Here is a 13468-nt window from a genome sequence, read left to right on the forward strand (position 1 = left end):
TTTTTGGCAGAGGTTAGAAAATTTTGTTAAGATTTTAATAGAAGGGACCATTTGAATGGTGGTTGGGAGGGAAGGAGCTTGCACAGTAATGGTTTGTGCTATGGCCAGCTCTGGTAATTTTAGTGCTTCAGTTTTAAGTGTAGCAGTGTTCACCAGTGTTCCTTTTCAGCTCCTGCCCTTCCATGTTTTAAGCTAAGCAAGCACTCAAGCAAAACTAAATAGACCAAAAGGTTTGGGGGTGTTGGAGTTCTCGGCAGTCTGCATAGCCATGACTCCTCTGCCGACTTCTTATTTTCAACAGACAGCAGGTTACGCAGATCTGTTCTGCTCTGGTGTAGGAGACATCATCTTGATCCATCAGTGACAGTTGCCTCAAGGATATGTTGTTTCCATTGTGGTGGGGCTAAAGGCAGCGCCCCCCCCTGCCCCCCGTGTCATTCTAAATTGCACAGCAGGTCCATGTTGTAGAGCTGTCTACTTGGCTTTGCCCTGGAGGATACTCCTGCATGTTTTGTGCCCAGCATTGTGGTTTCTTTAATGTTCTCCTATTTCCTTTCTCTTTTTTTATTTACTGAACTTGCGTGTTTTGTTTGTGTTTGTGTTTTAATTCCCTGCCATGCTAGCTCCCCCTCTCTCCACCGGGGACGGCAGCTCAGTGCTTGAAGGACGGAGGCACAGTGAGAGCAAAACACAGACTGAGTCCATGCAGTCCCAGCTTTCTCTCTGTTTCTCAGCCAGTAAGTCCAGGGGTGCAGTGCTTCACGGCATCTTTTTCCCACCCCTCCCTCCACCTTCCCCCTTTCTCCTTCCCCAAGGTTTTTCCTTTCCTCAACTTCCTTCCAGAATGTTGATTTTCATGTTGAGTACTCTGGAATGAAAAGAAATCATCTCCCTTCCTGCAAAATACCTTCCTTTGCACACTGAAAATTTTCAAACCTTTCCTTCCCTTTTTGAAAAAAAAAACCCACAACAACAGAACCTCATCCTAGCTAATTTCATTCCCTTGCTTTCATCTGGGCGAGACGTGGAGTTCTTTGCAGAGACACTGTCTTTCGGGGTTTCCTCGGGCAAGTCACTGCATCTCTTAGTTGTCCTTGTGGTAAATGGGGTCAGTGGTGCAGGTCTGCTTATGAAGGGGATGCACGAGGCTAAATTCTATCTCGCTTGTCAAGAACTCCTGAGCACCCGAGACATGGATGGTGCTTGGGAAGTACAAAAGGAACAAAACCCGAGTTTTTACAGACTGCTTCAAGGATGCTTTGGAAGGGAGTGTGTGGCTGCTGCAAGACCCCATAGCATTTCTGATTCCATTGTCAGGTGCTCTTGAGTGAAAATCCTTGGATAATGTTGTCTCTGAGGGGCATTTCTCTGTTGTGAGCTTTACCTTGCATGTCTGTCTTGCTAGCTCAGTTAGCTGGTACCATGATTAGTCTGACAGTTATGGTACCGTCTGCCTGATCTCTCCTGAACTGGCTGCATCCATAGAGGATCCTGTGGCTGAAAAACTCTGAAAATGGATATGAGAAAAGCTAGTAGGTTGGAGAAAAATCTAGATGGGATTCCCAGCCTTTCCCCCACACAGACATACTGTACTAGCTGCCTGACTTAAAACCTATAATGGAGGGGTCCTTAATGTGAGCTGGGAATGTCTGGAGTATTTGATTCTGTTCAGGTCAGTCTGGAAAGAAAGAAACAGGCATGCCCTCTTCCGTCTCCTGTCTTCCTTCCCTGGTTTCCTGCACACAGCACCAGAGTCTCATACGATGCAGCAGTCGGAGCCTCTGTTACTTACTTTTGAAGTAGCTCTAAGGATGTCAAAGTGCTGGTTTGTGAGGTGCAATGTGAAAAGTGTTTTGCCCAGCCAGAACGGAAGGGAAATGATCTCTTCTGAAGTCCTTTTTGCTGTGAACTGTCCATCACTGCTTTCTTATTAACTCCTTCCTCATAGCAAGGCCCTGCCTGGTACACTGAGGAGTGCCAAATCACTTCTCTGCCAAGTGGGGCAGTATTCTCCCACCCTGCTCCCCTCCGAGTTGAGATTTGCAGTGATTTGGGTACCCTACTTTCCCTTTCCCTGTCACCCATATCTCGTACTTGCCCTCGTGCTGCTCTGTCACTGCCCCGACCAGTGTTTTGGGTCACCCTCAGACTACCTCTAGCAGCACTGGTGCGATTCCTGTTGTGCTCTGAGGGGTCTCCTGTGCCGGTGCTGGGGTGGTCCCCTCTGGGCAGCGTCCGGCCCAGCTGATGTGTGACAGAGGCAGGAGAGTGGGTAGAGGTTGCTGGGATGTGGCTGTCTCTGTGTGCTGACCGGGGTTGGGGCTGTGTGTGTTTGTACTTCTTTGTTGGTTTTTATTTTGCTTTCTGTTTTTTGTTTATTATTTTAATGCTTACATTTGTTTTGCAGCTACACAGTCTTGTGAAGAGAAGCTTCTTGCCTGGGACAGCCCAGGGCAGACATTGGAGTTAGAGCGTGCTCGGTCGGAGCCTTTGCTAACTCCAGTAGTTCCCTTTGTACTTAACCCTGCACCGTGTAAGTTAGCAGCTGGGTAGCAGTAGTGGAGTAGTACAACTAGTACTAGTTACCGTAGATGTAAAGCCACCCCCTTTCCTCTCTCCACCTCTGTGTCCCTCACCCCCCGTCCGTCCGAGAAGGGACGGAGCGCCCCTCCGAGCTGACCGCCGACGCGGGTTGGTGCCGGCGGGCGGCACGGCCGAGGGCAGCCCCCCCCCGGCTCCCCCGCTCCCGCCGGCTGCCGGCGCCGCTCCCGCCCGCCGCGCCCTGGGGCTGCAGGCAGCGGCGGCCGCCGCCGGGGGGAGCCGCGGGGCCGCGGGCGGTGTAGGGGGGTGGGGGGCGGGGGTGCCCCAAACCCGGCCCCCGGCTCTGAGAGACCGACCGGTTGTAAACTCTGGCCGGTGTTGGAAGTGCCCTCCGCCACAGGTGCTGCGGGTGCCGCTGTGCTGGGTGCCCGTGTGCTGGGTGCCCCTCTGCAGCCCTGCTGGCAGGCGGCGGCAGCGGGGCTGCCTCCTGCGTTACTCGAGAAGGACAGGAGCAGAGCCGTGAGTCACACTTGTCCACCCGTGCTGGTGCATGCTTGCCCCCCCTTCGTGCCTCTGTGCAGCGTGTGTTAGGAGGCCCCGTGGATTCATCAGGAGCGGCAGGCGCGAATGCCTTCCGCCGTGACATCCCGAGGTGCTCTGTCCTTCAGGAAGAATGGCTCACCTCCTGTGTGCTGGTTGTAGCTTGGGACATGTAGTAAAAGCAAGAAGACGAGCCCAGTCTGATGGAATGGACCTGTGTTGAAGGTTAGGGGCGATGCTGCTGCATAGTGACACTTGGGAAGGGGGTGCAAATCTTGAGATGAGTCAGCACACAGTGGCTGTTGTCTGCAGATTTCCTCACTCATCCCAAATGGAGCCTTTCCCATGAACTCCATCTTCTGGACATTGCACGCACTGGTGTGTGCTCCTCATAGGAGGGAGGTCCAACAAGTAGCCCTGCTTCATGCAGAAGCAATTCCAGATGACTTGCTTGTGAAGCCATTTTTCATAATAGGCATAGCCCACTGTGTCGTTTTGATCCATTCCCTGTATACATCTTTCGACATGTGGAAATGCATACAGCCTGAGTGGCAAAACCAGCTCCCTTACTATTATGAGCCAGTTGTCCCCTATCTGAGATGTTTCTGTGGCTGGCTGGGTAGTATAATTCTCTTAACTGATTTCCAGAATGGGTGCACACATCTTTCAGACCCAGTGAGATTATCATCTTGTTGCTCTTCAGCTGCGCTTATCAGTGGTGTGTTGAGATGCACATGTGGATGGAAGTTACAGGGGAGAGCAGTTCAGACTAGCATCTTCTGGCATTTAGAGTAGAATTCACCTTTCCCGATTTGGACAGCTAAAGATGGTAGGTTGGATTTAAATGCCATCCCCCTAATGATAGGCATCTGAGATGCCTCAGGTGAGACTTCTGAAGTACCGACTTCTTTCAGGGCCTAGAGGAGGACCAGTCAGGTGATTGGTTCCATTTTAGATGCCTAAGGGCAGATAAATTTCACTTCTGGTGGTACGAATTGTAAATTATTTGGTAACATTGAAGATAATGCTAGAGCGCCTCCTAAATGTTTGTATAATGTGCAGGATATTCTACCTACAGGGAAATTGTGGGGAAGGCTGAAGAGATGTGAGGGTAAGCATATAGGCTCAGGCATATATATGGTGCACATATAGTCATAGAACTAGAATTGTGTTATTTAACAGAGCCAACCCAAACTGCAAGTGTTAAGAACTCTTGAGATGAACATGGGTGATAGAACACCTCAGAGGGGATGGGGCCTGGGCAGTCGGCTGTGGGAAACAAGAGAAGAGAGTGCAGAGGTGCTGGCCAGAGAGGGACCAAATAACAGTAGACAGCTAGCCCCATCTTCATTCATCTTGAAGTCCAGTGTGCTGGCTTGGGCTAAAGGCAGTGCTGTCAGAGTGCTGAAAATAATTGTGCTGTAGGAACTGGCAGAAGCTAACTGCCTGACGAACGGTGTGTGCACTAGTGTGTAGCTAGGACCTGTTCATCCAACCCATCCATCCTGCTGCGGTTGTCTTTCTAGCTTGCGGAAGTCATCCCTACATGTCCCAGTTGCTTGTTTGCAGCATTCATAATAGCTGAGGTATTGGTGATGGTGATAGGCAAGTTGTTGGGAGACTTTTTTTCCAATTGGCTTGATCTGTGTGGTGGCCATTTGTGTATGACTACTGTGGTGAAGGGTTTCCACATCTTAAGCTGCCAGAGAAGTGCTTCACATTGGCAGGTTCACTGACATTCATTGGTCAGACTCCCCAGAAGCACCTCAGGCTCTTATTCAGGAGACACCTCTGGTGCCTTAGACCTTTCTAGAATTAAAAATTGAATATGACCTCTTTATTTTCTTTCTCCCTGCATTATGGGATCACCATTCCCCTTTCATACCACTGCCCCTCTACTCTCATGTGGATGGCTGTCATTACTGCATATCTCCAGAATGCAGGGAGCAGCATCCTATGAGATCTAGACTAACGGTGCTCTGCAAATTGCTTGTAGGAAGCACCCACTAGCCCCATATTCCCACTGAAGTCTTATGCACAGTTAAATTGCTCTTTCTTCTTGTTTGCAGTGCGTAAGCAAGAGATCATTAAGATAACAGAGCAGCTGATAGAAGCCATCAACAATGGAGACTTTGAGGCTTATACGTAAGTACAGATGTCTTCTGACAGGTTGTTTATCACTTCGTGTGAAAATGATGTTCTGGCTCCTGGGTATGAGCAGTTGCCATGCAGTCCAGGATGGTAAAAAGTTTTGTGCTTTTTAACCTCCCATCAATTAGGGCTAGGGATATGGTAGAGCTCTCTAAATGAGCATCAAGAAGTCAGGTATCAAACAGAAATGGGAGCGACAAAAGGAGAGTGTCCTGGCATTGTAAGAAAAGTAGCGGGGAAGGCAGTGAGATGGGCAGAAAGAGAATAAAAGAAAAGCCAGAAACCTAGAGGCTTGTTTTATGTGAAATGCCAACTATCACCAACTCCGTGTTGTTGCAGTAGGACCGAGTCCTCCAGGAATTTACTCCTTGGAGTATGGCAATAGTTAGGTGGACACTGGGTGTGAGTCAAATGACGTACCAGTGCTTCATTGTGTTAAATAGCCCTTGGGCTCAAATGCACGCTGTAAGGCTGTGGTACTTTTCTTTGCAGAAAAATCTGTGATCCTGGCTTGACCTCATTTGAACCTGAAGCACTGGGGAACCTGGTTGAAGGAATGGATTTCCATAAGTTTTACTTTGAGAACTGTGAGTGGGTAGATCTGGTAACACCAACAGCTTTCTCTCTAATCTTCCTTTACGCCTTTTTTGGGGGAGAATTTCCCTTGTTTTTACTGGCTATCAGAACCAGCAAGAACTTGATTGTGCATGGGTTATGATGCATTAGTAAGAGCCAGCATGATTTCTCTCAAAAGCCTTTTTCAGCAACAATTTCAATTCTAACCCGCAGATCATTTCACTGTATGTGTACAATTTGCCTGGTGCAAATATTTTGTAAGCGTGGACTGCAGGAGCTTTAAAAGTTTGAGGCACACCAGATTTCGTACTGATACGGAAATGGAAAAAATTAGTATATTTTGATGGAAACAACATGTATGTTTGGGATAGACATACCAAATGGTCAGACATAGTCATGAACAAATCAGTCACACCTTTGCTTTGAGTTTTCCCTGGACAGTTTCAGATCTCTAACAACTAATGAACTTGTTACATGGATACAAGGGTCACCTTGTCAACTTGGGGCAGGAAAAAGAGTTGAGAGAAATGCTATCATTTATACTACTGGATTTGCCTCTCTTCCTGGATGTCTCCACAGGATGAGATAATTGAAATTTAAATCCTGAGCTGTTCAATTTGTTTTATTTTGGGGGTTAGATCAAGGTCCTTAGTATAGGCAATTCCTAGTGCTCTAAGTATGCAGACTTTGTCTCTCTCAAAAGCCTGTTCTGGAGTGATTTTTAGACTTCTCAGGCTTGTTCATATTTAATGCAGGCCTAGCTTAAAGATCACCTGATTGACTCCTTTGCAACAATATTCTGTGATTAAAAGATCTTTTCCTATGACTGAAGAAGCAGCAGCACTGATGTTTAAAAAGTGGCGAGTATGCTTTGCAAAAGTGGGAAGAAAGGGGCCAGGGAATTCTAGGCAATAAGTGTGCAGTTCTTAAGGAGAAGAATGGGTGATGGGGAAAGAATTGCTTGGATTTTGCCTGGAAAATTGCAGGAGCGATTTTCATTGTATCCCAGAATCCAGTGGAAGGTGAGTAGAATACAAAACGAGGTTGGAGGATGCAGGGGCTGTTCCTTCTTAGTAGTGAAATGAAGCTGATGGTTTTGCATGTTCTGCCAGTACTGTCGAAGAACAGCAAGCCAATACACACCACCATCCTGAACCCCCATGTCCATGTCATTGGTGAAGATGCTGCCTGCATCGCATACATCCGCCTGACACAGTACATCGATGGCCAAGGCCGGCCCCGCACCACGCAGTCTGAAGAGACACGTGTCTGGCACCGCCGAGATGGCAAGTGGCTGAATGTCCACTACCACTGCTCTGGAGCTCCTGCAGCACCTCTCCAGTGAGGATCAAATACGGGTATGGACTATCGGGGAAGGAGTATATCATACACACAGCTAAGGCTGCTGTATGTGGGGAAATCAGTGTTCAAGGCTGTTTAGCTGGCTGTGAGAGAACCATTTTTAGTTGTCTGTAGGCTAAAAACTTCTGCTGATCAGCTGATGTTCCTTTCTCTAAGCTCAGACTCAGCAGGACTTGTGTGCAAGTGATGCATCACCTTCTCGGGACTCACTAGGATTATCTGCCTCTCCTGACAAACTGAAGTCATGTGCCAGACAGTTGTTCCTGAGCATGACTACCCTTGTAGCAGCAGTGCTTCTTCCCAGGTACTCAGCTCTGTGCTCAGACAAAGTGCTAATCCAGAGCAGAGAGGAAGAGTATCTCATGCTGTGCACAGGTTTGCTGTTACCAGCTGTCAGGGATCTACCTTTACATGCTGGCGGAGATTTCAGAGAACTTTTTTGATGAGAATGTCATATTCTAGAGAGGATATTGTAAAATCTATACAGAACAATTTCTACGTCATAAGAGTAAAGATTTATTCATATAAATTTTACTGATTTTTTGATTAGCAGAAGCTATTAAGTGTAAATGAGATAACTTAGTGGGGAAAAAAAGATCTAAACAAATATTAATATCAGAGGATTTAAAATATCCCCCAATTAGCTTGCCACAATTCAGCATTGGAGGAAACTTTGAATATAAAATCTGATAGGAAGAAACAATTGTTGCCTGCTCCTGAAGGACAGCAGATGCACTTACTTCTGCAGCATTTAGGCATTCTTGTTTATTGCCTTACTGGTTTCTTTTAGTGAGATGTACAAAGTCTTTCATTTAATTTCATGCCGAAGTACATGTTACATTCATTTTGAGGATCTATGTTTCCTAATCTTAGGACCTTTTTACTAAAGATTTTCTATTTAAGAGCAAACACAAAAAACATCTACACCTGGAAGACAGGTTTTTCTAATGTGGTCATTTCAGGATGAACCACTCAAGTATAGTTACTACTTGAGTCCTAGTCTTGTGTACTACTTGGGACTAAGCCAAGAGCAGTTTTTATTCTTATGTGTAATGAGGGATTCAATCCTGCTGAAGGCAATGGAGAGGAATGTGAACTGTCACAAGCAAATTGTAGAGGTCACAAATGGAATTTGAAAAGCAAAAGCCAGTTGGGGGCACCAGAAGCAGGGAAGCTTTCAAGAAAGCTGGACAATCAGCTGAGTTTCCAGGGAGTAAGGAAGTGAGAAGGATAAAGCCTTTGCAGGGGAACAAAAGAATAACTTACTTGCATCAGTTTTCATCATAGAGATGTTGAGGGAGACTTCTTCCTGGATTTAGTTCAAAAAAGATGCAAAAGCAATTATTAAATTAAAGATCAGTATAGCTCAGTGACTATGCCTAGGAGTTCTGAGGAAACTTAGGAATGGAGAGTCTTCGCTGCTACAGAAGAGGTATGTTTCCTTGACTTGGTTGCTGAAATGTTGCATCTCCTCCAAAAGAGTATGTTTCTGAAAAAACTGCAGAGCAGAAGCCATTTCCAAACCACAAAATGTTAGTTAGAACAATATTTTAAAAAACCTGTAAACTAAATTGAAGTTGAAATATTTGCATGCATTTCTGGATTCTGAAGGAGGAGTATCTGTGTGCAATTACGAGTGGGGTCAGTGTGGGCAGCCCCCAGCTGAACACACTGAACACTTTTGGAGCAGTGTTGGCCCATGTGCAGTGAATGGCAAGGATGAAGAAGGAATGAGGTGACTAAGAATGCTTAAATAGAAGTCAGTGGTTCTCACCTGGAAGGCAGAATTCAGTTTTGAGTAAGTCATCTTAAAAACTGCAGCTGTAAAGGAAGTTTGAGGTTAGTCAGAGAACTTCCATGTAAGAAGAGAGGAAAAGGGAGAAGACTTTAATAAGAGAGTTTGTGATAAAGACTTGCAGACTAAGAACTGGTAGAAAGAAGATTTTGACTAGACTTCCATGGCAGGACAATTCTAAACAAACATGAAAAAAATCCAAACTTAAAACTCATCAAAATAAATCCAATAGTTTGACCCAAGAAGATTAGCCAGGAGGAGCCTTTACTAAAAGCAGTCACTAGGGATACAACTTTGTAAAACTGCAGAAAAGCTCATACATTTGTTTAAATATTAAGAACATTCAGAGACAAAATTATTAAAGACTTAAAAAACTGAATCTTTCAGTTCAAGGTAAAAGCCCATGAGAAGTGAGGCAGAAACTGTTCCTTAGGACCAGAGCCTTTGATCATCCCTTGGGAAACTTCAACTTCTGGTATGTCACTGTTAGATAGTGGGCCCAGGTCTGCTCCAATCAAGGGAGTAATTCATTTTAGGAAGTAGTTTGTTTTCATTGGCACACTCAGTCACCTGGAAGCGAAAGTGTGTGCCTCTTGTCTTCAAGGCTCTCCTCATGAGCCTGTGTTGCATTAGGAAGGGTTTCTGTCTGCACCAAATAATTAGCCCGTAGAAAATGTTTTATTAATTGTGTACAGCTAATGTTTGGCTTTATTTTCTTCCATCTTCCATCCTGTTCTCTCCTTTCTGGGTGGACACTACACCTTCCTGACTGCAGCAACTTGTGGAGATACTCAGCTGGAGGGCAATATCTTCCTAGCAAGCAGCTCTGGAGTGCCTGAGTGACAGCAACGGTCATGTCCGTCTTGACGTTAAAAAAATAAATACAAATTACAAACAGGCAGCAGCCAAATGCACGAAACCCTGCATGCATCTGATGCTCCGGGCGCTGCCTTTCTGTTGTTTTCCATGGATCCATCGTGTCTGTTTCTGCTGTACGAAGGTGTTTTTAAATCTAAAAAAGACATGTTGTTTGTATAAAATAAAAAAAACAGGAATAATGCTAAGTAAATGACAGATTATCCAACATGCCCCCTCCCCCTGGGCTAAGAAAATGGCAGCAGCTGGAACACCTTTCAGAAATGAAGTGAGGGGGAAAGCAAAAGTGAAGGAGAGAGAAAGAGAGTGGGAGAGCAAAAAAGGAGGCGGCTTGAGCAGCGGATGGCTGAACTGTGCTCCACAAAGCTATGGTGGAAGTTAACATCGCATTCAGGCTGTGCTGCAACTTCAATCGGTGAGAGGTGGTGAGGAGACCCCAGAGGAGCCAGTGTGAAGACTGGGGTTCAAGAGAGAGGAGGTGCTTCTCTTCCTGTTGCCTGGCAGACTGACTTCAGCCTGTTTCTTCTTCAATTCCTGCACAGCAAGAACGCTATGGAAAGCCGGTTGCTCGGCTGCTGGATCCCAAAACAGACTTTTTTTTTTTTTTAAAGAAAAAAAAAAAAAACAACCAAACAAAATGGGATGTTGATTTAAAACTAAAGGTGGAAGTAGGGATTTAAAAAATGGGTTTAAGTGAATATAACTTAAATATAGAAGCTTGCTCTTCAGAGATACTGGTTTTAGAAACAGCCACTACCTGGCCAAACATGAAGGTTTGAAGCCAGCTTATTTAATTTAACAAAACAAAAAAAGCATTGCATTAAGAGCAGAGATTTTAGAAGAAGAAGGTACATGTATGGGATTTTCTATTTTTTTTCCTTTCTAGTAGCATAGTTGGGATCCACAGTGCTGCAGAACACGTGTTCCTTAGGAAGCAGACAAAAAACTTAGTGTTATGTTCTTCATGAAAACTTGCACATACACTCCTATATGAGGCATAAATAGCGTGTGTTTTTTATACTGAAATATATGCACCCATAGAATTAAAGGGGTTACCTGGCCTCCTGTTTGATTTGTTTGGTCTCCGAGTAAAGTAGCAGTGGGAGCCAGCAGCCCCAGCCAGGTGCTTTTCCCCACCACTAACCCATCTGATGTTTGTAAGTGTCATGTTTCCTAGTGTTTATTTGGGTAATTTTTCTATTTTTTACAGTGAAGTTGTAACACAGAAAACTATCAGATCAGAACCTCAAAAACTGTAGCCGAAGGACTCCAGGCCACCCCCCTATGTTGCCTCTGGGTGTTAGAGGATACCTCATGAAGTAGAGGGGAAAGGGAATTAGCACATGTGATCTGATGTTTGTCCTTTGGGCCAATTCATCTTTCTTTCTTTTCTTTGCTGCAAAAAGAGTCCATTTCCTTTATTCACTGGGTGGGGAATGTGGAAGTGTTTTGTTGACCTTACCAAGGAGGGAGCCTAGCCCCAAGAAGAAAGTAGTCTTTCTGGTGGACCTGGCAGGATTTGTCTTGACCAAGGGAAGGCATCACTTGCAGAAGTAGGGATGGGCTTTTACCTGAATTTCTGTCTACCCCTAATAATTTTTCAGATCTTTCAAGGGAGTTAAGTGATTGCATTGACAGCATACTAAGTGTGAGGCAACCTTTTTACAGACTACAGAAGAGAAGAAAGCCAATTTGGAATTTTAATCCTTATTTAACAGAATGTAGAAAATAAAAGCTGTTGCACAAAGTGGAGCTGTTGCTTTGCAACAGATAGCTCTCTGCTCCCTTTGTTAGAGAGGTGCTATCCCACACCAGTATTAGATCAGCCAACTCCTGATGAAGAAAAAGACCATCCACACTTCCCAGGTTTGTCTGAGCAAATACCCTTTTTTTTCCTCCCTCCACCATCCCAGGGAGGAGTATGGGAGGGTATGGGGGGCAAACACTAGATTTTATTATTTCGAAACATTTTTAAGACAGCACTAAGTCAGTGAGTGAAGTGGAAAAAGTGAAAAGTCTTGGTATTTTATTCAGATTTTTTTTAAAGCCACAAAGAGAGAGCAAACAGGAGATTACAATTATGCCATTTAAAAAAGATAAATACAAAACATTATGCATGCCTTCTTTAGGTCTGATCTTCCTTGTCTCTTTACCTGATTATTATTAATAATTAAAAAGAAAACCCTCTGTATTAAGTACCTGCATCTTTCAAAAAAAAATTTAAAAGAACAGAACTGTTGGGCTTTTTGGTTTTGCACAGTCTTGGAGACAAAAACTCTCTTTTGGGTTTTTTTGTTTGTTTTGTTTCCTTTTAAGTTAATGAGAACCTTAGCTTGGTATGGCCATTATCAAACACAGCTGTACACCTTTAGCATTCTTAATGTTCTCTTATGGGGCTAATATAAGCATCTATATAATATATATTATAAATATCACATTTTAAACAGGAAATGGAAGGCATTTGATGCAGAATTTTTGCATGATATAGAAATAATTAAAGTTAGCTAGTGTTTGTTTGTTTGGTCTGAATGTTGGTAGAACCTTCATAGCTTTGTTACAATGAAACCTTGAACTGAAGATATTTAATAAAATAACATTTAAACAGTGCAAAGTTTTTGAGTGTCACATTTTTCTCTTAAACCATGGGACAATGCGGAATTGGCATTTCTGAGATAAGAATCAATCCGCAAAGCTTTTTTGTGTGTGTGTCAGTAGATCATGTAATTTGAAAGTAGGTTTAAAAAGGAAAAAAGTGGTACCATACCTAAAATGAAAAAAATACTAGCATTAGTAAAAACAAAGGCACAAAAGAACCTGTTAAAATGAACTTTATGGCATTTCCCTGACAGACCATGGGATAATACGGAAACGTTGCTTCTGTTCCTGATAGCCTAACCCTTGGCAAGACTATGCTGTTACTTCCTTTCTTGGTCTTTGTTTTCCTCTTGGCTATTTCAGAGTCTTTGTGGGAGAAGCTGTCTTGCCATTAGGTTTGAGTGATGTAAACGTGCTGAACTCAAGTTAGGTGGCAGCTCTTTCATTTGTGAGCTAGTATATTCTCTGTCCTAGATGGGATGCACCTGTGGAGGCACAGATCAACCACTCACCTGTACAAATTTGTCTGGTCTAGCCGCATAAGTGTGATTTCCTAGCAGAAGTTAGAAGTTAGGTGGATTTAGCCTGTTTTGTTTCTATACTGCCTCTTGTTATTAGCGTTTCAGTTATTCTCGCTTGGGTAGGCTTTCTTCCACCCAGGCCTTCACTGTTTTGGCATTTTTCTTTTATTTCCCACCTTGTACTGTTCAGGCTGCTCTCTGAAGGGCCGGTGGGCTCAACGGTGAGCCTGCAGCATGTGATGCTCTTGCCTTCTGCTGAGCCCCCTTCCCAGCTGGGCCGGGAGCACGGCCATCGGTGAGCCCGAGACGCTTGTCTGCTTTTCTGCCTCTTCTGCTGCTGCTGCTGGCCTTGTGGCAGCTGATCGTGTGTCGGGGCTGGCACAGTTACTGCTCTGATAGCCCTGGGGATACACATCTTGTTTTGGTACTGGCTGCAGGTAAGCCTGGGGGGCTCCCGCTAGCATTTGTGCCCCCAGTTTGGCAGGCTTGGCTGGCCCCCGCTCCCCGCAGC

At 44.8% G+C, this 13468-nt stretch overlaps 1 protein-coding gene across 22 annotated transcripts in view; it reads left to right on the forward strand.

The window, feature by feature from the left end:
- The window catches only part of CAMK2G (calcium/calmodulin dependent protein kinase II gamma), a 122358-nt gene extending 109906 nt beyond the window's left edge, over window positions 1-12452 (forward strand). For 7 of the 22 annotated variants that reach the window (XM_074874607.1, XM_074874610.1, XM_074874609.1 and 4 more), the window contains 6 exons: window positions 624-737; window positions 2408-2533; window positions 5151-5226; window positions 5725-5819; window positions 6921-7166; window positions 9741-12452. In XM_074874607.1, the coding sequence (XP_074730708.1) occupies window positions 624-737; window positions 2408-2533; window positions 5151-5226; window positions 5725-5819; window positions 6921-7153 (644 nt within the window). In that variant the 3' untranslated portion in view covers window positions 7154-7166; window positions 9741-12452. Of the gene's footprint in view, window positions 1-623; window positions 738-2407; window positions 2534-5150; window positions 5227-5724; window positions 7167-7326; window positions 7475-9740 lie in introns of those variants that run through there. The other 15 variants (XM_074874621.1, XM_074874624.1, XM_074874623.1 and 12 more) reach the window with 7 other exon arrangements.
- The last annotated feature ends 1016 nt before the right edge of the window (window positions 12453-13468 follow it).

The sequence above is a fragment of the Strix uralensis genome, chromosome 7 (genome assembly GCF_047716275.1).
Source record: "Strix uralensis isolate ZFMK-TIS-50842 chromosome 7, bStrUra1, whole genome shotgun sequence".
Lineage (NCBI taxonomy): Eukaryota > Metazoa > Chordata > Aves > Strigiformes > Strigidae > Strix > Strix uralensis.